We start from the raw sequence: 26479 nt of genomic DNA, 5'->3' as shown, positions 1-26479 counted from the left end.
CCGTCATAGTTCGCGCGGTGCGACCGGCGCAGACTTCAACGACGCGCGTTCGCCGCAACGCCGCTCCCCCAAATCCTCCAGAGCGTCCTCCCTCGAGCGCGCCGCGAACGAGATCGATGCCCGTCTCGCGCAGTACACCGTCGACTTCAGTCAGTTTCCTAGTAACCATGCGCTGGATGAGGAGCCCCTGGAGGATTTGAGGCTGCCGCATGAGGACAACTTGTCAGATGTCGGTGGTCCAGATGACTTTACGGCCAATTTGGAGAAGTACCTTATGGGGGAGGACGACACTATGGACCATAAGCATTTCAGCATAGACAACATGGAGCGCGACTTATTCGAGCCAGAGCTCCATTCCGATGCCGAGCACGAGTCGGAACCGGAGCCGGAGCTGCAGGACGAGCTTCCCCAGCCTCAATCCCAGCCACAGATTCAGAGACAAGAAGCGAAACAACCACACCAGCAGGAAGATTCCCAGAACAATTCTCAGTTGCACCAACCGGCTGTTGAGGATGAGCCAGAGCTCGGCGAATACAGTGAATTCGGGCCTCCTATCGACATGTCTACCCCGTCGCATCTACTGCGCCGGGCCGGTGGACTCGGAAAAGATATAACCCATCTCGAGAACATTGAAGAAGACCCGGATGATGAGATGGAAGCCACTACAACTACACCCTCCGTTCGCAAGCACAAGCGCACTTCCAGTAAGAACGAGAGGGACATGACCGAGGATCTGCGCCGGCAGATTGCAGAGCTCAAGGATGCGCTGCGCGAACGTGATGAACAACTTGAAAGGAACCACCGGCGTGTCCTGGAGGCAGCTTCTGCGGGAGAACAAATCAAGCACCTTCAAGGCGAGCTACAGCGGAAGTCGGAGCTGCTCGAGGAGCTTTACGCTAAGCGCAGTGATGAGACTCTCCTGCGTGAGCAAATTCAGCTGCTACAGAAACAAAACCAGGAGAAAGAGTCATTCCTCCAGAAGTCTACCATGAACGCGTCCGAGCTGGGTACTCTCCAAAAGCAGATGAGTGACATGCAGAAGGAGCTGCAGAGTCGAGGCTCGCACCCAGATATCGACTCAGAGCGACTAGAGACGATCGCCTATCTGCGCCAGCAATTGGACTTGGCTCAGGAACAGCTGCGGAAACGTGACGCGACCTTGGACGAGACAATCGCCAAGCTGAAGGAGGTCACGGCTGCCAAGGAGCAGCAGCTGTGGGAGAAGAATAGCGAAATCGATAGCCTCAAAGCCCAGAGCAGTGATCAGCTGCTTGAGGTCGAAAAGCTGGAGAGGGAGCTTGATCGTGCCAACCAGGCATACGAAACTCTCGAGGAAAGAATCGCATCCCTGGAAACCAAGAACCGCCCATTAGAAGAGAAGAATAGCACGCTGGAAGCCGATCTGACCCGCGCACAGTCGCAAGTCACTGCGCAAGAAAATGCCCTCAAAGCCATGGCAGCGGACCTCCCGCTCGACACGGGCAACACCTACACTGAGATCCTTGAACTGATCAAAGACCTCGGCCAGCCCAGCATCAGACGCACACCAGACCCCTTCGCCAAGGACAAACACCCTCAGGACCCAGACACATCCCAAGACTTCGAACTCAAGCATTTCCAAGAAGAACTATCCAAGCTCCAAACTGAACTGGCGGAAGCCACCTCGGCGAAAGCGACCCTCGAGCTACAACTGACCCGCTCGCAAGACCAAGCCACCGAAGCACAAACCCTCATCCACTCTATTGAATCAGAAAACACGCGTCTAACCAAACGCGCCGACGAACTCAAGTCTTCCCTGGACAAAGCCCAACAAGAGCTATACCAAGCCAACGAAGAACGCACACGGGCCCTGGAAACCATCACTCGTCTCAAAATTGAACAAGAGGACTTCCAAAAGGCAACCCAACAGCAACAGAAGCAGCAGCAACAGCAGCCCAGCCCACCCCCATCTCCTCCAACAAACACCCACAACCACCAGTCAACCACCACGACCACAAACCAGATCCAGACCCTCCAAACCGAACTCACCACCCTCCGCGCCACCAACACCAACCTTCAAACCCTTCTCAACAGCACCTCCTATCGCGAAGCCAAACTAAAAGCCCACATCCTCACCCTCCGCGACCGACATCAAACCGAACTGCGCGCCCAGCGCACCAAAATCGAGCATCTCGAATCCATCATCGCCACGAAGGACGAAACCGCCGCGGCAGTTGACGAACGCATCGCGCGGTCCGTCGAGAAGCGCGAAAAGGAGTGGCAGCGGCGCGTGGATCTTCTACTTAAGGAGCGCGAGAGGATGAGCCGGGCTCTGATGTGGTCGTGGGGCGAGAAGGAGATGGGCAGTGTCAAGGAAACCGACAAAGAGAATGCGAATATGGATGAGAAGGGTCGAAGGAGGCAGGCGTATCGGTATAAGTTTACCAACGGGGCGGATGGGGAGATGAAGTCGAAGTCGCAGTCTCGGTCGGGGTCGAAGAGGGCTTAAGCTGCTTGATTCAGCTTAGCTTACTTACTTTAGACTAATTGGATTCTGTGGATCTGGTGCTGCTCGCCTTCGTGCAGATCTGATTGTCTGTTTATTTGTTGCCTTATTTTGGCCTACCAGCTTGCGAATTGCACGGCATTATGGGCATGGTTACTGAGAGCCGGGTTGTTTCATGGTGTCTCGGGTATATACACATACAAACAGTTGGCTGGAGGGCTGATGTGGCGTTACCTGCTGTATAGTGGAAGTCTTCTGTTTTTGTCCTGTGGCGTTCGGATCTCTTTTCTAAAGGTTGGTGTTGGCAGGTACATACCGCGGCAGTTAATTTGATTCTACTTATGTGTTCAATTGAAGCTGAAACCAGTGTAATATGTTAGAATTGCATACGGGGGAAATGGCAAGCAGAATAAAAAGAGTAGTATTCAATCAGGTATATGGCAAGAAAGGTAAACAAAAGAAAAAGAAGCGGGCTAGTATACAGTTTATATCATAAGCAGCCAGTGAGAACGTGAATAAGAACCGGTTGAATCATAGCAAGCCTGACCCGCAGACTTTGTTCAATAAGCGTACATGCCGTGAGCACTAGTGGTTCGCGTAGTACCTCGATATGTGTTTCCATCAGCGAAAATGTCTCCCGGTTCATCAACGGAGGCACCAGTTTCGCGGATACAGTCTAGACTCGATGTCGTGCCGAACCCGCCACAGGTGTTGCTGCGAGGACGCCGGGTGCTGGAGTACACAATTTCAACATCGTTCCGACGACGCCGCGAAGGCATTCGACGGTGGGTGTCAAAATAAGATCGACGAGCGTAGCGCGCTTGCTGGGGATGGTACTGGCTTTGTGTGTGCCGCGGTATTTGGCAAGCTTCAAACCGGTAGACTTGACTTCGTCGTCCGTTCGAACGAACCGTGTTTTGGCGTCTGGACCGCCCGTGTTGGGATAGAGATCCCTGGTAGCTGTGACTCAACTGTCGCGCTGGAATCGGGGGTACCGGGGGCTTTGGCCGAGAGAAATTAAATTGGCTAGTAATTGGAGCTGTGTGTGATGTTCTGGACCTATAAACTCTCAGTGGCTCTGGTACGACCACTTCAGGGGCATCAGCGGAGCTGCTAGAGATTGATCGTGGAAGCGTGCTTCCTTCGGATCGACTCGACGTAAGCTCAGGGTTACTGTGCGCCAGGGAGGACAAAGACCTCTCCACAGGAGGAGAGGATGGGAATGGAAGCTCCACAGGGGAGGATGCTAGTGGGTGCCCAGGGGCATATTCCCTCTTTGGCGTTGGCGGTAGCTCGACTTCCTCTACTGATTGCTTCTCTGCTGGTTGCTCGAAATCCGACCCGGCCTCGGGACCAGCGAGAGCAAGGATGTCAGGGTCAGAGGATAACGAAATCGGTGGCGTTTGAACCTTGGGAAGAAGCCTGAGGAAAGAGGATCCAGAGGGTTGATGCCTTTTATGACCCTGCTTGATGTTCGGGGATCCCGGTAGTTCTGCCAGTACAGTCGGATGATAAGGCTCGTATGGAACCTTTAATGTGGGTCTTGGGGGTGTATTTGAAGCATTTGAACTGACATCAGAGCTTGTTCCATCCTTTGAAGAACTCTTGGATGGTGTACCATCGACAGAGAGTGTAGTCCCAGAGTATATCCCTGTGCTCTCGGCTTCACATTGTGTATCGAGCTTTAACTGAGGCTTCTCATGTGGGGATGTAGGATGCTCAATGCTACCACTTTTACAGATGGAGTTGCTGCTTGATGACAGGTACAAGTCCCGCCCAAATGTCACATCAGGCCGCCGACAAACGTGGTAGATATCATTTTCCAGACTGATGTGGCTTCCCAAAGTTGAGCTGGAAGACATTTTGTCATCGCATGTCGATGATTGTTGCTTGTATACACCGACAAGAGATATGTCGTACGGACGCTCGCAAAGTTCCCTTGAGCAGAAGAATAGGCACACCGTCACGCTGCCTGAGTCAGTAGAATGATTGACAATCGGGCTTGCAGACCTACAAGGATACAATGGACACAATGACAGACGCCCGTTGAAGCGCGCAGCTAATGCCGATCTTCCAGAAGTCGCTGCCACCATCATCAGCCAGGCAGTACACCTGCTGCGAAGCCACTACTAATCCTGTTGCACTGGCAGCGATCCAAATGAGAATCGTCAGTCGGCAGATGTAGGTACAAGCAGCATTCAGCAAAGCTTTCTGGCTCGCGAACCCTACAACCCTGTTATATTGCCAGGCAAGGAGGCTGTGGAGAGCGACAAGAGGGACAGTAAAGAAGGACTAGCATCCGTCAGTGTCTTTGGCAGACGTCAAGGTCAAGGTAGAGACTTACCGCAACCAGAGCCAGAATCAAGCTCGGGGTCATCTTTGAGTCCACACGGCGGATCGCATACAGGTAGAGCACGATGGCCCATTCAATAAATGAGTCCAGCAGCATGAGATACAAAGAGATAAATATCACCACCTTGGTCCATACACCTCCTTTGGGGGAGGCTTTTGAACGGTTGAACATGATTGACCGCGTTGAGAGTAGCTGGAACCAGCTGCGCTACGGCTTTGGTAAACAAAACTCGCCCAGCATCCAGTGGTTTGAGGGATGGAGATGATAGAAATCGATTTATCAGAACTAGCTGGTAATCGCAGCCCATAAAGAGTATGTGGGTGGTAAACGCGACGGGGAAACAACGAAAGAGAAGCAAAACAGTGGGCTATGGCCGACTAAAAGGATGTATATGCTGGGCGAATGACCTCGCGCGTGGACGCGGAGGACCGAGGGGTTGGAATGGACGATTCCGAGGCATGTCCACCAACAGATTAGAGGATTGGTAGGACTAGGGTCCGTAATGTTTGTTGTCACTGCCTAATATGGGAGAGCTGTCCTTGAGGAATGCAGACTAAACGAGCATCCGCGGACATTGGACCTTTGCAATCCAGATAGCTTACCCCTATTCCCCTGTTGGGTGTTAGTCATCGGACGTAGTATGCATATCCTTGAGATAAAATTGCAAATTATGTTTATTCAGGGACTAAATCCTAGCCCTGTGTGAGTACGAAGGCGGATTTAACTCCTTGAAAAAGGCCGCGATTGAATCCCAGCGTCATCATCGCGTGGGAAACGCGGGTTGTCAAAGCTAAAGTAGGCGCAGGCAGTAAGACAGAGCAGTCAAGTAGAATGCAGGATGCGATGCAGAATCCAGGGCTGCAGATAAGACCAGGGGTGAGGCGAGGAGCCGAGGGGGTCAATCTTCATGATGTTGAAGGCGAGGAAGGGATGGGATGGTCTCTCCCACGCCGCACACGTGATGGGCAGTGGGCTCACAGGGGAGCCACTCACTCCAACTTGCTCACTTTCTCCTCTCTTCCCTTTTGTCTCGGGTGGGCTTTCTGCAAGGAAAGGCCATGCTACAACTTTGTTCGAAAGGGCATCCAAGCAACGCTGACTAACCGAAGCATGAAGGGCTTGAGAAAGGAGCCGGCTTGTTCTACTCCCTGAGTCACATCATACCAGTATAAAGTGTTCCCAATGATTCTCTCTGATTTTGACCCTTATCGTAGTTTGCATAGTATTCATTCGATCTATTGCGCCATCGTCTGCGTCTACAAAACGTAGAAGATCCATGCATTGAGGTTTCCGAAACTGATCTATAATTGGCCATGTTTTGCGATGCTATGTACATCACATCGATATGAAAGCAGACCACCCGACAGGTGTTCAACTATATGAAACATGATGTTCATGAGTAACAGAAGTGGTGGAGCTGATTCTGACCTGGCACTATCAGCTCTCACCTTTCTGCAATCACCCGTATGCATTCAACGAATCGCCGACCTAAGATGCGCCCACAAGCTTCTCATTCTCCAGGATTTGGAGGCTAGTTATCATTTTATAGCATACTCTTCGCCTGTGCAGTAAGGCTTTGACGGGGGATTCGAGATTGCTCGTTCATATCCCGGCTGCTTCGGACGAGGTAATGTATATTCTGATGTGCGCTCTCATGATCATACTCATCGGGATGGATGTGCTGCATGGGGTCTCCCTTTAAGATTGAATGGATCCACTGCATACCATTATGGAAAGCTGATTATATATGCAGAGAGATCGCAATAATCATGACATATGCCCTATGTTTTGCAAAGCTACTTTGCATGAATCTGATACGTCATCATTTGATTGTTTATAGGCCCAGAAGTGGTTACTCATACCCACCTACAATACATTAGTTGAAATGGCAGACCAAAAAAACCTTTTGCAACGTTGAGGATATATACGGTACTACTACTACTAGTGTATGCAATATATTACTCCTGATCCCGCATTCATTAAAGAAGCAATTGTAGTATACAGCCCACATTAACATATCATTCTCTCAACATTCTTTGATAACTACCATGTTGATCTAGATCTCCATATTACTTATCTTCTTCTCCATTCCTCTTCCTCTAGCAAACTTCCTAATACATCTTCTCAACTCATGCAGTCTCAATCCACAAGTGCAGGACTTTGTTGGTGAAGTATGCTACCACACACAAGCTATCGTTAAGCAAATATGGCATTTGTGGCTGCCTACACAGAATTCTTCATATGATTCTTATTTAAAGCAAAACAACAGAAGACCAGAAAACATCCGCCAGTTATAGCCCAGCTAGTATGCATATTCCTTTATCTCATCCGAAAGAAGGATCCACTGGAATTCTGCCACATGCCAGGCCCTTTCCTACGAGTACTGATGCATTCCAGGTTTTGAGCTGCCCCCCACCGCATTGTTCATTTTGATTAAGCCCAACTCGATAATGGTTCGGGAGGACGGCGCGGGCGGGAAGGTTAATGTTTATGTTTATTGTTTACTCTTTGGGTTCGTGTTTTGGGGTCTCCTATACGCGTGTTTGACCTAATGGTGATGTTGCAGAGACCTATCAACTGGCAGCAGGAGGCAGCATCCTCTGAGAATCTCACTATTCTGATGTTCGTTTCTGCTAAGTAGGCAGCTCAATCGCCTGTAGTTCTGAACATACCAAGCTAGAGCGCCTCTCTTCCACTGTATTGGCCGATTCTAGTTCACTTGTTTTGGATTGCCAGTGGAAAATCACGAAGCATGAATCTGTCTGTATGATAGGCGATGCATTCTGTCACCGAAGGTTTTCACAGTTGCCTCATATTGCTTGATGTAGTAGATGTTGGTCAGATGTATAGTACTATTTGAGTAACCATTGGCTTGATTTGGTAACTCAGCCACGACTAGTATCACGTGTTCAATACTGTCCAATTCGCTTTCAGCCTATCACTCGACTCTAGGCAAAATCATACAGTGACTCTTGGTCGGCTGAAAGGGTTTCCTTAAAAACTCCCTCCGAATGTCTCACAGTCAAATGTCTAACGCTCCGAAACTGGGTCCGATCAAAGATGGCACCTTGTACAGGCATCTCACCCTTTTCGCGATTGCGGCTCTCAGGAGGTTTCGTCCGTTCCAAGGGAGCGTTCTCATGTTGACGGATCAAATTTGCGTCAAATATGGACAACATGTAGACTTGTCGGAGGCAGCTACCATGCGTTTTGTTTTAGAAAACACAACTATACCAGTTCCAAAAGTCCTGTGCGCCTTTACACACCAGCGTTGCACCTACATCGTGATGGAAAGAATCAGAGGGGAAATGATTGGCGCCGGCTGGATTTTTCGAAGTGAGGAGTCGAAGACAAAGCTTCTTACTCAGTTACGGAAGATGGTCCTGGGATTGCGAAAACTAGCACCCCCAGCAGATATGGGTGTTCGTTCTGTTGTGAACGGGTCGCTCTTCGATTGCCGTGTGCCAGGCACTTCCCTACGCTTTGGGCCTTTTTCGAGTGTCCAGGATTTCCATCGACATTTGCGAGGTGGCATGGACTTTGAACCAGGACTTGATCCCGAAGTACAGGAGTTAATCAGACAGCACCATAAATCTTTTCCTATCGCTTTTACTCACGGCGATCTTAGTAGCCTCAATATTCTGGCCCGCGGAGATACTATAGTTGGGATTATTGACTGGGAAACTGCCGGCTGGTACCCATCTTATTGGGAATATACTACAGCTTGCCAAGTCAATCCTCAGAATTCCTTTTGGATTAATGAAATCGATAAGTTCATTACCCCTATGCCGGATGAACTAGCAATGGAACGAACTCGTCAGAAGTATTTTGGTGATTATTAAGGAGCAGTGTCTCCTGCTCAATTCAGTCATGTATATCTTGCTCACATTGATATTTTCAAGCCCATTGTACCAATGCTGATATTCCCTGGCAGTATGGCATTTCATTCCTCTTGTTCTTTGTAAATCATATATACACATGATATATCCTAAGGTCCTTAGCCGATAAGCTCAGAGATATGCAGTCAGATCTTTTGTTTCCCCGACAATGCACTAAATATCACCAGACTTTCATAGCCTTCCTACTGATGAGCAATACATTCAATTTCAACGTCCGTATTCAAAGGCAAAGTCTTAACCGCCACGCATCTACCCATGAAGTCAGTATCAGCCAACCATAACCTAGTTCTCAACCTCCGTAAAATCCACGTAGAAACAGGAGAAGGGAAAACTCACGACCGGCAAGGCTTAACATCTCCCCAGTACTGCATATACACGGAATTCATTTCGGCAAAATCGTCCATATTCGACAAGAATACATTCACCTTGAGGACCTTGGTGAGATCGCTACCGGCGGCTTCGAGAACGTGACCGAGGTTTTTGATGCATTGGTGCTATGTTCCCAGCGATATATTAGTGGAAGGTGTATAATTATCAAGTCATGGAGGTACCGTGTGCGCTTTAATATCCCCGTCAATGAGCTTGCCTGTTTCTGCGTCCATGGCTACCGCGCCCGAGCAGTAGACGACGCCGTTGGAGACAATGGCTTGGGAATAGATGCCGGGAAGGGCCTTGGGGGCTTTATCGGTGGAGATGGGTATTTTGGTGGCCATTTTGGAGTGCTTTCCGTCTTTTTTTAATTGACAGTATATGTTATTGAAATTGTAGTTGACAACTGAGTCGTTGTTCGCTTCTATCGATTGTGCTCAAAAGGAGTCTCAGATTCTCCCGATAGTACTACTGTAGCCAGTTGTTTATATACAAACCCACCATGAGTCATTACTATTACGAACCCCTCTTACGCGGTCAGTTTCGCGCTCTACTAATGGTACCCATTTCGGATAAAGATACAGATATGACAAACTAATTACCTGCCTTTCTGCTCGTCTCGCTAATAGCTACTAGTTAGTAGTAGTTACTAAAGTGGTGCGGAGAGGGGAAGATGAGGGGGGAAACGGAAGCACTTCTCTTATCGCGGGTTACTAAGTAGTCTGTCTGTTATCGGGATCGTCCATCATCCCGTGAGGGGAAAGGAACACAAACAGGAAAGTCGAACCGGAATGCATCCCCTCGTTGATCCCTTGCGCTCGGACGACGACCGCGATGTAACCGAGGAATACGACAACAGAGGTTGGCATTGATAGCCAGACCGATAGGATAGAGTTACCGATTCCTTCTTCTTTCCTTCTTAGAGCAGAACAGAACCCTCAATCTGTAGAGAGAGCAAGTGGAGCCTCAATCATTCGGTGACTTACTACTTTCATCATGTCCCTTACCAATCCTCAACCTCCTTACCCTCTTCACCCCTCGGTGCTAGACAAACTCGACCCCGAATATGTCACCTTCTACAACCAGTATGTGATGAACCAGCAGCAGGTTCATCTGCAGCCTGTTGCCGCCTCGCGATCGAGCGGGGTCCTGATCCCAGGCGGGGGACCTGTTCTGCCTGTTGGGGAGACCATTGACCTTCGTCTCCCACGACGCGTCACGGATGGTCCAGAGGTTCCTGTGCGAGTGTTTGTGCCGGAAGGCGCTGCACCGGCGTCCGGATGGCCCGTCATGCTGTACTTCCATGGCGGTGGATGGGTGCTGGGGAATATCGACACGGAGAACCCGGTTTGCACGAATCTCTGTGTGAGGGGCCGCTGTGTCGTGGTGACGGTGGATTACCGGTACGTAGTTATCCCGAGAGTATCTATATGCATTTGATCAGGATCGAAAGAAGACTGATAAGACATTCTTTGCAAGTCTCGCACCTGAACATCCCTGGCCCGCTGCCGTGCACGATTGCTGGGAGGCTCTCCTCTGGTTGACCTCCCAAGGACCGTCTCAACTTCCCATCGATATCAGCAAGATCGCGACCGGTGGATCATCAGCGGGTGGAAACCTGGCTTGCATCATCACCCAGAAAGCCCTGACGCTGTCGCCTCCTGTTCACTTCAAGGCCCAGCTGCTCTCCGTACCGGTGACAGATAATACGGCCAGCGTGGAAACGAACCATGCCTATAGGGAGTATGAGCATACACCGGCTCTCCCGGCAGCGAAGATGCTATGGTATCGGAACCACTATCTGCCGAATCAGGCGGACTGGGACAACCCCGAGGCCAGTCCGTTGTTCTGGACGGGCGATTGGTCTGCCCTGCCCCGGGCGTTAGTCATGGTGGGTGAGCTGGATGTGCTCCGAACGGAGGGGGAACAGTATTCCGAGAAGCTGAAAAAGGCAGGGGTTCAGGTAGATTTGCAGGTTATGAAGGGCATGCCTCATCCGTTCTTGGCCATGGATGCTGTGTTGAAGGAGGGGAAACGGTCTATAACTCTGATGTGTGATCTACTGATGGAGGTATTTTGGACAAAATCTTAGCGAAGCATTAGGGGTATATTTGAATAGAACTCGTTAACATGCCCATATGCTATGGCTGTTCCCACATTTCCAACTGACTCTTAGCCAGTTCCTAAGGAGGGTAGCAAGAACGTACTAGTAGCCACTATATTTTAGGGCAAGTATAGCACAGTGAGCTATTCTGGAACCATCAATTCCCTGAGACGCATATTGGCTCAGGAAAACACAGCTCACAGACTGTACTGGAAATTGTGTTCTCTGCTATCCTCTCGTGACACATGTAGCTGACGGCGTGTAACATGGCTCCCTTTGCTGCAGGTGTAATCTAGCTACCTTGCAGCACATGGATTTGTCAACTCTGTTTCGGGTGCACTGTTCTCCGAGCCTCAGCGTTGTAGTTGTGTACGTGTTCCTCCGTCTGCGTATTTGGTCCTCCTTTGTTATAATGCCAGTTGTCGCAGCCTTTGACGGTAGCTATTTTGCACATGGCTGTCATACCATTCCGAGCAAGAGTTGATTGTCTGTGAAACGCGGATTATGGCAGGCCACTCTGTCTTTGGACCAGCTAACCATTGCACAAAGGGTCCTGCAAGCCTTTGGTATTGTCATGCTCGGGACCATCATTCAGTTCCCCGGCGTAGTACGCGGTTCTAGCTTAAAACATCAAGCTTGGCCTGTCTGTCTAATAATTCTCCATGAACACAAAGGCATTGGCGTGGAGAGACACAACCGCTTGAAAGTAACAATGCCAGCCCTGAAAGACTTTCGGCTCGGATAAATGCCTCACACCTATGTATCCTGTGTCGACGTGCCTTATGAGTGTGGTATCCACCGACCAATGGACTTTGACTCTTTGAGAGCCATACGGGGAAGCGCTGGGACATCCGACGGGCCCTGGTCATAAGGCTCTGTGACCGTTCATTTCCACTGCTCGCCAGATTGCAGCACGCTAATCCCTTCAGAGGGACAGTTATCAGGTGCAATTTCCGATTCTCCGATGCATGACTCCGACGTCACTTAACGCCTGGTTATAGTGGAAGCTAATCACCAATCTCTCATCCCCAGTGGTTCCCCTCTCTACGAACAGGGACACTGGGCTATGCAGCCAGGAAGGTCCGTGGTCGGTCGGTGCCCGCTTGAGGCTTAGTGGGGGGAAACTAGCTGGCTGGTGGATGGGTCGAGCTAAGAAAGTATCTAGTCAAAGTGTGATTATTCGGACCAGGAGAGAAAAACACACCAGTGGACTGTCGGCTAAGGTGGAAAATATTCGTTGGTGGCGTTCCTTCAGAAAACTGTCATGCCAGACTCTCTCACCTCTCACTCGGGCCCAACTATTCCTGAGTTTTTGATTTGGCCATCCGCCCACACCAAGCTTTGAAAAGGTGACTGGCAGTTACACAACACTCTACAGGAGTAGGAGTAGTCCCTGATTGTCGATCGGTTGATCCGGTCAACTCCGAGAGCCTTAAGCAACGGAAAAGAACCGTTCCGTGGGTCTGGTCTAATTATTTGACTTTTCATTTCTCGCCTTCACAACAAGCAAAAGGCGAGGGGCGAAGGTAAGACATTGGAGCCCAAAGTTTAGCCCGGACGTTTCCCAGCCTGGCCAGTGGGCTGTCAAGTTCTATATCCCGACCCTCTGATTGGTGTTCCTGACCACTGGCGTTCCACCGGGGACCCCTAGCTAGTCCCAATCGAGCTACTTCCACATGCTCACTAGCCCTACATCGGGTTAGCACAAAACACGGACACGGTATTGTCACCACAATACCAGGATCACGCCCACCGCAGGGTCCAGGACTAGACTAGCTTCCCTCCAGGCAGGCCTCCAGGTCCCATGGAAGGCACCCATTCCCACCTCGCTATCTCCATCCATCTCTCCGGCCTCTATCCGTCCAGGAAATCGAGAATTGATCCCATCTGCTCATCTTATATCCACCTATTATCGAGGCTACATGCTCGACTATGAGGCGCTACTTTCTCATTCTCCACTTAGGCTGAATTCAAGCACCGCCAGAGCCTGAACGCTGTGAGTAGTGCATATCGCTTTTTACCTCTGGTTGTCCATTTCGACCGAGACTAACCATAACAGTCGGACCCTGATGCGGCTCTACACCAGGCAGTTACTCAATCAGGTTGCTCAGATGCCTGCTGTTGCCTTGAGCGTAATGTCGGCCCTCACATCTTCCATTCTTCGGACCCAGTCACGTCCTTTCCTGGCCGGTGACCCCTGGTGCACCCATATCAAGCGCCTCGTTAGCTTCCGATATTCCCTGCTGCTAGCACAGGAATGGATCCCATTGCCCACCGTCTGATTGTCCGGTTGCACTTGCCAAGCCATATCATTCGAATGGTAATTTCGGCTGTGCTCGTTGGATGGACTGTATTTGGGATATTGGAGCTAATGACTAGGAAGATGCAAAGGGGTTCACTAACCCCCCCAGAAGGCCTATCTCCCATAATGTTATATACCCTCCCTGCCCACTGGTTTCTATTGGCAGTGGCTCATTCTTCGACGTTCGCTTGCGAAGACACTCCTTAGCAGACGTTTGTCTGCGTCCTTTCGTTGAACCACCAGGGTCTTCTTACTGGCTTGCGGCTTCCTTACGCCTGCCAGTTGCCACTCCTTCAAAATGGTGTTCAAGCCTCTCACCATCGCTGCCGCTGTAGCCGGCCTCACTCCTTTTGTGTCTGCTTTCGATGCCCAGGCAAAGTCCAACGTTGCCGTCTACTACGTATGTTCCGACCACCCGAGTGCCCATTCAACCATACTGACTTGCACTTATCTGTCCACAGGGTCAAGGATATGGTCAAGAAAGGTTGAGCCATTTCTGCCAGGAAACCTCGTTGGACATTATCAATCTTGGCTTCATCAATACTTTTCCGGATCAGGGACCTGCCGGGTGGCCCGGAAGTAACTTCGGCAATCAATGTGATGGCCTAACTTATGAAGTTGACGGCGTCTCAACGAAGCTTCTTTCTGGCTGCCACCAGATTGCAGAAGATATCCCCCTCTGCCAACAGGCAGGGAAGAAGGTCTTGTTGTCCCTTGGTGGCGCCTCTCCCGATGACCAGCAGATTCTGTCAGATGCCTCTGCTGTTCAATTCGCCGACTTCCTCTGGGGGGCCTTCGGCCCGCAGACGGAGGAATGGGTGTCGAATGATGGCCCTCGTCCTTTCGGAGATGTTGTTGTCGATGGTTTTGATTTCGACATTGAGCACAACGGTGGTTTTGGTATGTTTCCTTGTTCAGAGAATTTTGGTATGAATATGCGCCCCTTCTAACCGTGACCAGGATATGCGACTATGGTCAATCGGTTCAGAGAGCTTTTCGCCTTGGTCCCGGATCGTACCTTCTACATCTCTGGTGCCCCCCAATGTCCGATACCCGACCCTCAACTCAGTGATGCAATCGCTCAATCCCCCTTTGACTTCGTTTGGGTGCAATTCTATAACACTGCTGGATGTGCCGCTAGTGACTCTATCAATGGTGTCAGCACCGGCTTCAACTTTGACGACTGGGTGAATGTCATCAAGCGTGGAGCCAACCCAGATGCAAAGCTCTATGTGGGATTGCCTGCCGGTCCCAATGCAGCAGGAGCGGGATACTACATGACTCCGGAGGAAGTCCATCCTCTGGTGGACGTGTATATGAACCTTTACCCGGAGACGTTTGGAGGAATCATGCTTTGGGAAGCAACGGCTTCGGAGGAGAATACTTTCAATGGGCTCACATTCGCCGACGTGATGAAAGACATTCTAGTTGCAGTTGATCCTTCCCCACCGGCTCCCAGCCCTTCGTCCAGCAGCGTTATCGCCTCACGCACACCTGTGGCCTCGAGTACCCCTGTTGCCTCAAGCACTGCTGCTTCATCCACTTCGATTCCGTCAAGCAGTCCAGTTCTGTCAAGCTCTGCTGTTTCCAGCTCTTCTGTGGTTTCAAGTACCACCGAGTCTTCAAGTACTCCGGTGGCATCAAGCAGCGTCTCCGCGTCAAGTAGCCCTGTGGCATCAAACTCTTTGGCGTCGAGCTCTCCAGTTCCGTCCAGCACTGCTATTGCATCCAGTACTCCAGTGACAAGTAGTGCGCCCGTGGCCACCAGCTCCGCCGTGGCTTCAAGCTCTCCTATTGCCTCAAGCTCCCCCGCTGCCTCTAGCTCAGCTATTGCGTCCAGCTCTGCTGTTAAGTCTACTACTGTGGCCTCCAGCACTGTTGTTGCATCAAGCTCTGCTGCTGCATCCAGCTCACCTATTGCGTCCAGCGCCCCAGCAGCATCTAGCTCTGCTATTATTTCCAGCACCCCTGCGGCATCCAGCGCCCCCGTTGCCTCTAGCTCTGCTGCTGCGTCCAGCTCCCCCATTGTGTCAAGCATCCCAGCGGTATCGAGCAGCCCTGCTGTCTCGAGTTCTCCTGTGGTATCAAGCACTCCGGCCGCGTCGAACAGCCCATCTGCATCAAGCACCCCCCTCATTTCAAGCTCGGCTGCCAGTTCTGCCGTTGCATCGAGCTCTCCCATTCCTTCGAGCTCCGTTGTAAGATCAAGCACTCTGCTCCATTCTAGCTCACCGGCTCTGTCGAGCACACGCGCCTCCACCAGTCCTGTGGTACCAAGCAGTCCAGCCACTTCCCTCACTCCTTCAAGCACGCCTGTCCGTTCGACTCCATCTGTTGCCCCAGGGAAGTCATCCAGTGTCCCTGTTATTCCAAAGCCATCCTCCACGGTCGTTGCAACTTTCACCAGCTCTTCTGGGTCATTGCCCTCTTCCAGCACTCCGGCTGGGTCTGGGGTTCCCACATCTACCCTGCCATATCCGTCTAGCACACCGTTGCTGTCAAGCTCACCCGTTAGCTCTGCCGAGCCGGTCTCTTCAAGTTCCGCTGTAGGAACTGGCGCAGGCTCCTCGTCCAGTGTGGCCCCTGGGGTCTCGGCCAGTTCAAGCTCGTCTACTAACCCCTCTGGTACGCCCATCTCATCGGTTTCGGGAACAACAACTGTGGCTGTTACTGCTTCACCAAGTGGATCGGGCAGTTCCACCGGGGCAAGCTCAATCAACACGTCGAGCACAGATGCTTCATCAAGCTCTTCCGCCTCTTCCGTGGTTTCTGCCTCAGGATCGATTATTACATCAGTGACCTCCTCTAGCTCAGTCGTTACCACCAGTCCATCGGTGCCTTCTGAGAACTCGTCCTCGTCTGGTAGCCAACTGACAATTACAAGTACCGAGTCTGCTAGCTCAGCATCAACCTCCTCGAGCTCAGTCATTACCACCAATCCATCCGTGCCTTCTGACAACTCGTCCTCGCCTGGTAGCCAACTGTCGTCAACCTCGAGTACCGGGTCTGCTAGCTCAGCATCAAGCCAGACCGGAGCGCAAACGACTTCTGTTTCTTCGGGCAGCTCGGGAGCAACCAGCACCTCAACCTCCGGTGCTGCTACGAATGGCTCTGGTGCTCAGGATGGCACGAAACCTACTGAACACACCAGTACCCTTTCCTCATCGTACTCGACTTCCCTCTCCAGCGCTTCCAGACAAACAGACAGCCAAACCACCGTTCCAACCGGGGTACCAACCGGCAACGGAAGTGGACCAGCTCCTATTACTTCTAGCATCACATCTGCTCAGGCTGTGCCATCGGTCACGTCCAGCGGATCGGAGTCAGAGCCTACGACCACTACCACGGTCATTGTGACTTCTTACATTGACATCTGCCCAGAAGGGTTCACCACGATCACTACGACTTACACCACTACCTACTGTCCTGCAACGGTGTCGGCGACAGCCACTGCCACTGTCACCAACCCTCCCGGCGCCCCCGCGCAGACCACTAGCCCCAGTGTCCCTGAGGGCTGGACGACGACTGTGACTGTATGCACTCACTGTGCTCCAACCCCAACCACTGTCACCCTTACTTTGCCGGCTACCAATCGGCCGTCTGGGTTGGCGTCTTCGACCAGCGCACCGAACTCTCCTGAAGGGTGGACCACTACGGTCAGTGTGTGCACCGACTGTGGTCCTACGCCTACCACGGTAACGGTCACGGTTCCCGTCGGCGGTGCCACTGGTGTTGATGCCCTCACTGCCAGTCCTTCCGGCAGTCAGCCTACTGGAGAGAGTTTGCCCGGCCAAAGTGCTCCTACAGCCCCCGCGTCAACAGCCCCCACCACCACCGCGACGGCCATTGTAGCCCCGAGCCAATCGTCATCCAGCCAGCCGGCAAGTCTTGGAACCGGCAGCGTCCGTGCCTCATCGACCTTCCATATTCAGCCCTCCCAGAGCGGGTCCCGAGTGCCTGTGGCTCCCAGCGGCACGTCTGCCGGCGTGTCGCCCGTATTCACCGGCGCAGCTTCGCGGGTGTCACAACTGCAACACGGTGTGGGTGCAATGTCAGCGTTTGCGCTGTTCTTCTTGGCAGCCATCTAAATGATGTGCTTCCTAGCTTACGAAACACTTTCGCCATGAGAACCAACAAGCAGCTTGGACAAATGTTTTTGGAGATGTAATGCCTAATCTCAGGATGATACTATTACCTTACTGTCCGTCATGTATTTAACTTTTTTTTATTCTACCAGCGATACAGCTGTACTCTTAACGACTAGTATATTACTTTGCTACAAGATACCTATTCATTGCATCTACAAAGGGGGACGACTGGATCCGATCCCAGTAAGACTAATGCCACATCTGATGCCCCAGGCAGCCAAGATCAGCCAAGACGGGACGATCCGGGTCTGCCAAGCCGTGATATGGAGGGGGAAGTGATGCGTTGTCCGATGGATTATCGAGACCCTGGGGTTTCAGCCGTGGTTTCAAACTTTCCTCTTTGGCTTTTTGAGTGGAAGACCAGTAGTCGCGACAGTGTCTAGACACGGTCGATTGATGCCTGATGCCCGTCTGACCGTTGAGAAAGATGGTGTGGCATGGCCTGGCCCCCAGCTCATCGACCACAGCATGCCAGAACGATAGGTCAAGGAGACCCTTCGGCCCCCGGGGCGACTAAGCCGAATTGAGGAAGTGATGGGCAGCTCAGTCAAGAAGGTTGGTTTTGTTTTCTCGGTGTATTGATTGAAGGATGTTGAGGAGGTTTTGTATCCCAATTCATAACTAGTAATACAATACATACTGATGTATAGGAGATAACGATGATACCATACCGCACTAAAATTCATGACCGATCAGAAAACACCGTCATGATTGATTTGTTGCAGTGGAGTGAGTGACCAAGCCACAATCGATCACCGGAGCATAGCCACCACACCACCATCTCACCTCCACTACTAGTCCACTGGGGTAAATTAGCACGGGATGATCCAGTCAGTCACCCACTCCATCAGTTCAATCAATACCCATTCTTGGCCGCCCCTCTTCAGCTTTCCCCCTGAATTAGAACTGGAACTGGAATGGAACTGGTGAATGAGTGAGTGGAAAAGTGTGGGCGGTGCTAAAATGAAACAGCCGAGATTGGAGACAACTAGAAGAAGAGGACCCTGACTTAGTTCACTAGTGGTTGCCCCTCTCTATGTCTTACTTTAGTAGGTAATTATTCTCCTGAATCCCTTTAGTTGAACAGCCACAATTCATGCCACTTTCAGTAAGTCTGTAGACTATCTATATCTATCTTGTATATATATCTCCTATCGATCGCACACCCCCACTTTATCTTTTGTGTTTTGACTATAAGTAGTTTTGCTGGCCTTTTTTTCTTTCCTCCCTTTTTTCTTCCTCTTCCTCCCTCATAACTTACTATACATCCCACTTACTCTATACTACCTTTCCCTCGCCTTCTCCTCCATAGAAGACTAAATACACCACAATCCAATATGGACTTCATCAAGAACATGGCCGAGGAGGTCATCGAAAAGAAATTCGGTGGCCACGGCTCCTCTTCCTCCCAGCAACAATCCTACGAAAGTGAATCCTACAGCCGTCAGGAATCCTACGGCAGCGGCGGCTACAGCGGCGAGTCCTACAGTCGTCAAGAATCCTACGGCGCCGGTTACGGCGGTAACCAGGGCTATGGCCGTCAAGAAGGAGGATACGGCGGCGGCTATGGCGGCGGTTACGGTGGTGGTAATGAGGGCTACGGCCGTCAAGAAGGAGGATATGGCGGTGGCTACGGTGGTGGCTACGAGTCCCGTCAGGAGGGATACTATGGTGAACAGCAGCAGCAGGAACGCCCTGACCACAGTAGGCGGAATATGGCGCTGGGTGTTGGTGCGGGTGTGTTGCTTGGTGGAGCGGCGGTTGTTGGTGGAGAGATGATTCGTGAGTTATTCCTTCATCCTTCATCCTTCATCCCCTTGTTTCTATGAGGTTAACTAATATGGGGGGATTCATCTAGATGACAAATGGGAGGAAGACAAGGAAGATATCAAGGAGGATGTGGAGGACTTCCCTGAAAACGCCGCCAGGTGGACGGGTGAGAAGGTGAGTTCACTGAACCGTGACTTCTTGTCTTGTTGTCTTCGATATTAATGATTGTGTCTAGGTCGGTGAAGTCGAAGAGATCCCCGATCGCATCGAGCGGAAATGGGATAATGCCGTCGAAGACGTTGAGGAAGTCCCCGAGGACGTGGCCGAATGGACCGGCAGGAAGGTCGGAGCTGTGGAGGAGTTCGGTGATAATATGGAGAATGCGTATGATGAGGGCAAGTATGAGGGTCGTGAGGATAGCTGGTAGTTTGGATAATTATATCCATATCGTTTTTGATTCAAATGATCTGTTGGGCTATGGCACTTTTGTGAGACTTGAATATACAGAACACTGCCCAATATGGGATTCTATCTCAAATACGCTATATAAGTAGTAGCCAGGCCAACGTCTCGGCAAAATAGTCCAGAATGTGCACTACTGTTCCAACAGAAGGTTTCAAGATGAAACGTAGAATTACTTTACTACTGAATTATAGGTAACCGAATACATCGGCCGTACAATGCAGTGAAGACACCTGAAGGCGTCCAAAACACTTGACGATCACTTTGACTATCGAAATATCTTTCTCGCAAGGGCTCATATCATTAAAGATACTAGTCGCAACATTAAAGTCACTCCATGCAGTTGTACGGCCCGGCACAACAAGCGTGGCTTTCTAATTATATTATTATGGTCAACATCTGCTCCGTAAATTTCTTCGATCCCATTCACTGCATCACTGAAGAATTAGGTCTATAAGTTAATTTAGTGGCTTGACTGTGCGATATTCGTTATATACTCTGGTATGAATGCCCTCCGTTAAATCCTATCTTCCAAAAGGGATTGGGTTGTGGTTGGAATGCAGAGATCAAACAGATATAACGGGACACCTCGGATTGAAGGCTGCGATTATGCACTCAGCCTATATCCATACCAGTTGCATGATACTACACCAAGCTAAGATAGCTAGATAAATACAGACAGCTAGTTTGAGCATGAGTTGCCCCCATTTGGCACTGGTGAAGTTCCCCGCACGTGCCCCGGACCTCGGCTGCGGAGAAGCAAAGCCGCTGTCTGGATCACTTTGCAAGTTTAAAAGTATCAACAACCATCGCGCTGCTGGCAGTGCAACAAGCTGTATCAACAGTGCAATCCTTATCAGTACATATTTGAACCATCCTCAAGTCTGCATACAACATGCCCGCTCCCCTCGATGGACTCCGCGTGGTCGAGCTGGCTGGCCTAGCCCCGGGTTCGTCTGCCATACCCCTTCCTTGGAGAAGTCACCCCATACTGACTTGATTTCTTCGCAGGTCCCTTCACCGGTCTACTACTTGCTGATTATGGAGCCTCCGTCTTGCGAATCGACCGGCCAAAAGCTAAGACCGCCGACCAGTTGACTCGCAGGAAGACGTCCGCTACCATTGACCTCCGAGACCCCGCCTCCCATCGTGTCCTCCTCTCCGTTCTCAAGGACGCTGATGTCTTGATTGATCCATATCGTCCCGGTGTTCTGGAGCGGCTGGGGTTGTCGCCGTCAGAGGTGCTTCTGAAGCACAACCCTCGTTTGATCGTGGCTCGCTTGACAGGCTTTCGTCGCGACGGCAAATACAAGGATATGGCGGGTCACGACATCAACTACATTGCTGTGGCGGGGGTACTGTCTATGATAGGTCGGGCAGGAGAACGCCCTTACCCACCACTCAACCTTCTAGGCGACTTTGCTGGTGGGGGTGCCACATGCTTTTTGGGGATCCTGTTAGCGTTGATCTCGCGCACGCACACGGGACGCGGCCAGGTTGTCGAGGCAAACATGGTCGACGGTTCTGCGTATTTGGCTGCAATGCCACGGTTGGGCAGACAAACGCCCTTCTGGGACGCCCCTCGCGGTCAGAATACACTGGACGGAGGAAGTCCGTTCTACGACACATACGAGACCAAGGACAAGGGAAAGTATTTCGCAGTCGGTGCGTTGGAGCCGCAGTTTTACGATGCCCTATTAAAGGGGCTTGAACTGAACCCCGAGGAGCTGCCACCGCGAGACAACAAGGACAACTGGCCTGCGCTGCGTGCTGCCTTCGCCAAGCGATTCAAAGAGAAGACCCGGGCTGAGTGGGAGGCCGTATTTGATGGGACAGATGCCTGCGCCACACCTGTGCTGGAACAAGATGAGCTGGAGGCAAGTGGCTACGAGCAACGGCCCGTTGTCCATCTGGTGGAAACTCCCGGGCTCCCGATTCCGGCCGACGACGGGGGCTGGACTGGGGGTGGCCTGATACCTGGCACCGGGGGTGAAGAGACCCTCAAAGCATGGCTGGGCTGGAAGAAAGGCCGAGATTATGATGTCAGGCGCGACGGAGCACTAGTAAAGCTACCGGACGGCAAAGCGAAGCTCTGATAGCGAGGTGGTATTTCGCGCAACCATGTCCGACGCGATACGAGGCCATGATCCAAAAATGCACGTTGAGTTTGATCAGGCCCTGGGTCGATGAGGCTTGGAGAGTGGCGTAAGGCTGAGCAGCTCAACGAACTGGCGAATAAGCAAGTAGCCGACGACGGTCAACCGCACAATATTTAAACCTTAACATATCCACCATGGTGTCATTGACGAGTAGATAGCTATGTTTGGGGAGGTTGATCAACGGTAGATCCCGACAGTGGCACTGGTTAGACAGTTTACTGTCAGTTATTAAAATCTATTCCAAGAGATGATAATGGCTTTGTTTCAGTTGATCCACGGACGAGAGCCAGCGGTGGTGGAGGCTCATTCCGTCCGTCTGCACCTGGTATCCAGACTAATTTGCTAATTTGCCCAACGATGCGATGCACAAGCACAAGCACAAGCACCAGAGCCACCCGATCCGGATTAGGTATACTGTTGTGTTGTGAGTAAGATTCGGGAAAGGCCACCGGGCATTCCGTAGCGACATGCAGTGGGATCTGATCCAACATGCATAGCGACTAGTTACTGTGCATGACAGCGTGGTCTCCATTCTCGCTGCGATTGGCATAAGCAACGGAGAAGAGCCGAGAAAATTGAATAGCGTTAGCATGCCAGCACGAGGGGAGAAGAAAAGCGACGATGGCTAGCTGAACGATGGATCCCATCCCATCCCATCCCATCCCATCCCATCCCATCCCATCCCGTCCCGTTGGTGGAGGGGGGGGGAATGAGCGAGCGTTACAGCGCCCGGATGTAACATTTTTCCTGAAAATTGCGGGGAACTAGTCCGGACTAGTTTTAGTCTCGTGCAAGTACGAAAGTTGCAACTTTCTCTGAATTCTCGCAGTCATCGTCACGTCACTTTCCTTCGGTTACGCCGCGGAACTCGTCTCCGTTTTTGGTCTCCGTTTTGGAAAGGTACCAACTTCAGTACAGAGTAACTCACTAGTTACTTTTGCTAGCTTTTCCCGGTATGGGAGGGTTCCGCACTGTCCGACCCCATCCTTGGTTCACAAGTACTTTTTCATGCAAAGTAAAAGGTTGCCTGGAGACGTTCAAGTAACGGAGTACCCGGCTGCGGTTATGAGCAACGATCCGATTGATACTTGACCAACCTGTAGAGAACTAATCAGAGGTCTGACTACTGAGGTACTTATCAACTAGTTACTACTAGTACTTACTCCGTAGGTACCTGATCCAATGCAACCAACTGTATGTAGAGTAAAGTACTACGTACGCCATCTCTCGCCTCCCCTGCCTCTCGGCCTAACCGGTCACTCCGATCCCACTGACCGTCTTCGGTTTGCCTTCCTGCGCCGTTATACGTCAATGCATGACTACCTCAGTGAAACATTTCATTCTATCTTGTCCCTCCCCCATCTCTCAGCCCCAAATGATCTGAAAGAATTGCAGTGCTACCGGCCTTCCGGATGTTTCAGCAGTGGGGTAATAGACGTCATTAATTTGCTACTGTCTGGTTCTGGTACAATCCGGTTCCTTGTGGAAGTAAGGTACCGTATCATCGACCGACGGTATCTCCCGCGATTGCCTAGTGCAGTATCCCTGTCCGGTATCGCAGTTGTATCAATGATACCTTGTCTGGCCCACGTGCGTGGTGTGGCGCAGTATGATAGTTGTCTCCTGACGATCGTGTCTTACTGCTTATCGCGCGCTAAGAGAGTGTTGCTTTTGAGACATCGGGAGATAGACAACGCAAATCAAAAGGAGAAACGGAGCTTCAACCAGCTCCTCAAAGGAATTACTCTCGTAGCCATCTGGGTCGATTGCCTGCATTTCCTTGTTCACAGAGTCCACTCATCCCTGGTGCAAACGTGTGGCTGTGCAGGTACTTTCCATTGTTGGCCTGGGTTCCGTAAGGGGGCGGTATCAATGGTACCTTGTACCGGAGGGTCGTATTCGGTACCACCCCGTCTGACGGTCACAACTGGGTTTTTTCAGAACCAAAGTTGACGCTCCTCTTGCTTTTCTCCCATCTTCTTTTCCCGATCGATCGCCTCCAAAGTCCGTTGTTCATCGTTCGTTCATTTTCCCTTCACTTCGCTCTTCTCAGTCCAATCCTTTCAACCCCGCCTCTCTTTCTTTCCCTCTTTCTTTACTTTATTTACCTGGTCTGCCTCGATCGCCTCGTGATCATTAATTGTGCGAGATACCTCTTTATCACAAGACGAGAACCAAAGCGAGAGACTGTGTCTGAGTGACTTGTGTGGTTGGACTCCGGGCGTCAGCACTGTCTCCTACTGCTACTGTCGCTGCTGCTGCTGCTGCTGCTACTACTTTCTTAGTACCTTCTGTTAAGCGTCGGTCCTAAGTATCTAGTGCCCGGTCACGGCTCTATCAATGTCCCCTGCAGGTGTGACTTGGTAATATTGGGTACCCGCCAACTGCCAGCCCTCGTGTGCATGAGTGACTGAGCGAGTTTGTTTGTCTGCTGCGTCTTGCACTCCTCTCAGCACCGCTACTCCAACACAATCTCGCCAGCGTCATCATATTCACCCCCTCCTCCCTCCCTCTCTCCCTAATAACCTAAGCGCTTGCTTCTTCTGAAGCACTTCCGACCTCTTGGTAGAAGCCATCTCGATTCTAGCGCTCATACCACATCCCCTTGTATCAGTTGGGTCGGTTCCCTCTCCCTTTCTTCGCGCCTCGGATTCGGTTGCCTGTCCGGTACGACGACCCCAGCCGCTGGCCGCTCATTGATCTCCAATAACCGCTCTCCCGCACTGTTTACGACTTGCCCTTTGCGTTGTCAGAGATCGCGGGGATCACTGGTCGTCGCTTGACTACAAATCTGTTTCATCTATCTCTGTGACTACCCCTGCAATCTCCGCCACCACCCGGAGTGGGATTCACCACAGGCCCTCTTCCTCCCCCTCGTTTACCGATCGAGCTCTGCCTAGATGGCTGGTGTGCAACTACAACAGCCCAGCATGACCGACTATCGCCTCCCAATGCATCACCAGCCGCCACCGGCTCGAAAACCAGTTGCCGGAATGCATTCCGGCTTCCCCTACCAGGCCTATGACGGGCCTCACCACCAGCAGCTTTCTCCCCATCCGTCGGCCGCCTCCCTTGCGCACAACCGCCGGCGAACCTCTTCTTCCCATGTGCTACCCTACATGGCACAACAGCAGCCATACTCGGCGGGGCCCTCACCACATCATACGATGACCGGTCCACCCAATTATCCGCCTTCAAGGCGCTTATCGAGTGCGACCACATCTACCACCTCCACCGGCAATGTTACGAACTCTTACTACGCTGGTAACCAACAGACGGACATTCGGCGCAGCACTTCGTCCCGCTCCGCCAATGCTCAGTTGGGTTATGTGGCTTTAATGCGGAGACAGAAGGCGACAGTATGGTGTGACCGGGCACAGCCCGAGGATCCTCGGCTGCGGGCACAGAAGCTGGTCGACAAGAAGCGGGCGTACTTGGAAGTCCACGGCGCAGGCGCCGGGCGCACGGGTACCCTTGGAAGCGGCAAGAATAAACACGGCGGCAAGGGAACCACTGATTTCTCGCCGTCCACCCTTGTCGGCGCTACCGTCCCGGTTCGACTCAGTGCAAACGAGGTCGGTGACGCAGATGAGGATGCCCACAGTGACCGAGGGTTTCCTTATCGCCGGACCGGTAGCGGTCGCAGTTCGCTGGGTAGCAATTCTCGCTATCCCAGTGGCTACCAACGTACTCCGCAGAGCACGATGGGAAGCACCAGCACGCCTCCCAACGAGAAGACCGACCTCCCTGATGTCTCCGAACACCCACCGGTGGAAAGTCACGAAACCGAACAGGACCACGCCTCCCTCAAGGATGATGCTGCAACTACGAACAGTTTCGGCAGTGAGCACGAAGAGTACTTTGGCACCGTGGGTGACATGGCCGCACCAAGTGCGGCTGCTGCGGCGATCGACAAGGCGAAGAAGGCGGATGAACTGCGGCGCCGAGGTAGTGTGGATGATCGAACGACGTCCATGACCAACGTCCGGCTGTTCGTGGCGAACCCTGATCTGAGTGATTAGACATGCAGCTTCATTCGTTGCTGGCTTATTTTCTCCACATGCTCTGGCATTGGGACTGCATCGACTATGCAGTCCGTATCGAATTCGAGCTCTACGCCTCCTCTTTCTTTTTTTCCTTTTCTTTTTTTTTTACTTCAATTCTCGTCCTGCAGAATCGGGCTTGGATCCCCATCTCTGGTGCAACGATTTTGCAATGCCCTCCAGCCTTGATTTGCTTTACGACGGCAAGATGCCCCTCGACTGATTGACTTGAACTTGTTCTATTCCCCTCACCGCATGTTATTGGCGCTTTTTGCTGTGCTGTAAGGGTTGCGTGCTACTTCAACGTGCACCTCTTGCACTAAGTTGGCGTCCGATGGATTTATGAGCAAAGTAATAATAATACTATTGTACATATGACCACATT

At 51.6% G+C, this 26479-nt stretch overlaps 8 protein-coding genes across 8 annotated transcripts; 6 read left to right on the top strand and 2 right to left on the bottom strand.

Moving 5' to 3' along the window:
* Positions 1 to 3045: 3045 nt before the first annotated feature.
* Positions 3046 to 5009, bottom strand: ASPBRDRAFT_57013 (uncharacterized protein; the record flags this gene model as incomplete). Its single annotated transcript, XM_067627670.1, has 3 exons — positions 3046 to 4453; positions 4500 to 4777; positions 4830 to 5009. 3 exons carry the CDS (start codon positions 5007 to 5009, stop codon positions 3046 to 3048), a joined length of 1866 nt encoding a protein of 621 aa, XP_067476572.1.
* Positions 5010 to 7864: 2855 nt separating this feature from the next.
* On the top strand, positions 7865 to 8680 carry ASPBRDRAFT_130749 (aminoglycoside phosphotransferase family protein; the record flags this gene model as incomplete). Its single annotated transcript, XM_067618255.1, has 1 exon — positions 7865 to 8680. The coding sequence occupies one exon, from the start codon at positions 7865 to 7867 to the stop codon at positions 8678 to 8680; it is 816 nt and encodes a 271-aa protein (XP_067476571.1).
* A 239-nt stretch (positions 8681 to 8919) lies between these two features.
* On the bottom strand, positions 8920 to 9450 carry ASPBRDRAFT_131208 (putative L-PSP endoribonuclease family protein Brt1; the record flags this gene model as incomplete). Its single annotated transcript, XM_067618309.1, has 3 exons — positions 8920 to 8986; positions 9074 to 9231; positions 9289 to 9450. 3 exons carry the CDS (start codon positions 9448 to 9450, stop codon positions 8920 to 8922), a joined length of 387 nt encoding a protein of 128 aa, XP_067476570.1.
* A 317-nt stretch (positions 9451 to 9767) lies between these two features.
* ASPBRDRAFT_45625 (uncharacterized protein) lies at positions 9768 to 11263 on the top strand. Its single transcript, XM_067625457.1, has 2 exons — positions 9768 to 10509; positions 10586 to 11263. The coding sequence occupies exons 1-2, from the start codon at positions 10103 to 10105 to the stop codon at positions 11196 to 11198; spliced, it is 1020 nt and encodes a 339-aa protein (XP_067476569.1). The 5' UTR covers positions 9768 to 10102; the 3' UTR covers positions 11199 to 11263.
* Positions 11264 to 13810: 2547 nt separating this feature from the next.
* Positions 13811 to 17600, top strand: chiA1 (class III chitinase ChiA1; the record flags this gene model as incomplete). Its single annotated transcript, XM_067621159.1, has 3 exons — positions 13811 to 13912; positions 13974 to 14412; positions 14473 to 17600. The coding sequence occupies 3 exons, from the start codon at positions 13811 to 13813 to the stop codon at positions 17598 to 17600; spliced, it is 3669 nt and encodes a 1222-aa protein (XP_067476568.1).
* A 928-nt stretch (positions 17601 to 18528) lies between these two features.
* ASPBRDRAFT_208926 (uncharacterized protein) lies at positions 18529 to 19857 on the top strand (the record flags this gene model as incomplete). Its single annotated transcript, XM_067621848.1, has 3 exons — positions 18529 to 19442; positions 19519 to 19604; positions 19666 to 19857. The coding sequence occupies exons 1-3, from the start codon at positions 18998 to 19000 to the stop codon at positions 19855 to 19857; spliced, it is 723 nt and encodes a 240-aa protein (XP_067476567.1). The 5' UTR covers positions 18529 to 18997.
* A 930-nt stretch (positions 19858 to 20787) lies between these two features.
* ASPBRDRAFT_32177 (CaiB/BaiF CoA transferase family protein) lies at positions 20788 to 21988 on the top strand (the record flags this gene model as incomplete). Its single annotated transcript, XM_067622988.1, has 2 exons — positions 20788 to 20842; positions 20904 to 21988. The coding sequence occupies 2 exons, from the start codon at positions 20788 to 20790 to the stop codon at positions 21986 to 21988; spliced, it is 1140 nt and encodes a 379-aa protein (XP_067476566.1).
* Positions 21989 to 24981: 2993 nt separating this feature from the next.
* ASPBRDRAFT_131254 (uncharacterized protein) lies at positions 24982 to 26073 on the top strand (the record flags this gene model as incomplete). Its single annotated transcript, XM_067618313.1, has 1 exon — positions 24982 to 26073. One exon carries the CDS (start codon positions 24982 to 24984, stop codon positions 26071 to 26073), a length of 1092 nt encoding a protein of 363 aa, XP_067476565.1.
* Positions 26074 to 26479: the final 406 nt, after the last annotated feature.

Source organism: Aspergillus brasiliensis (assembly GCF_001889945.1).
Source record: "Aspergillus brasiliensis CBS 101740 unplaced genomic scaffold ASPBRscaffold_10, whole genome shotgun sequence".
NCBI lineage: Eukaryota > Fungi > Ascomycota > Eurotiomycetes > Eurotiales > Aspergillaceae > Aspergillus > Aspergillus brasiliensis.
Note: the sequence above shows the minus strand (reverse complement) of the source record. Positions and strands in the feature narration are given on the sequence as shown.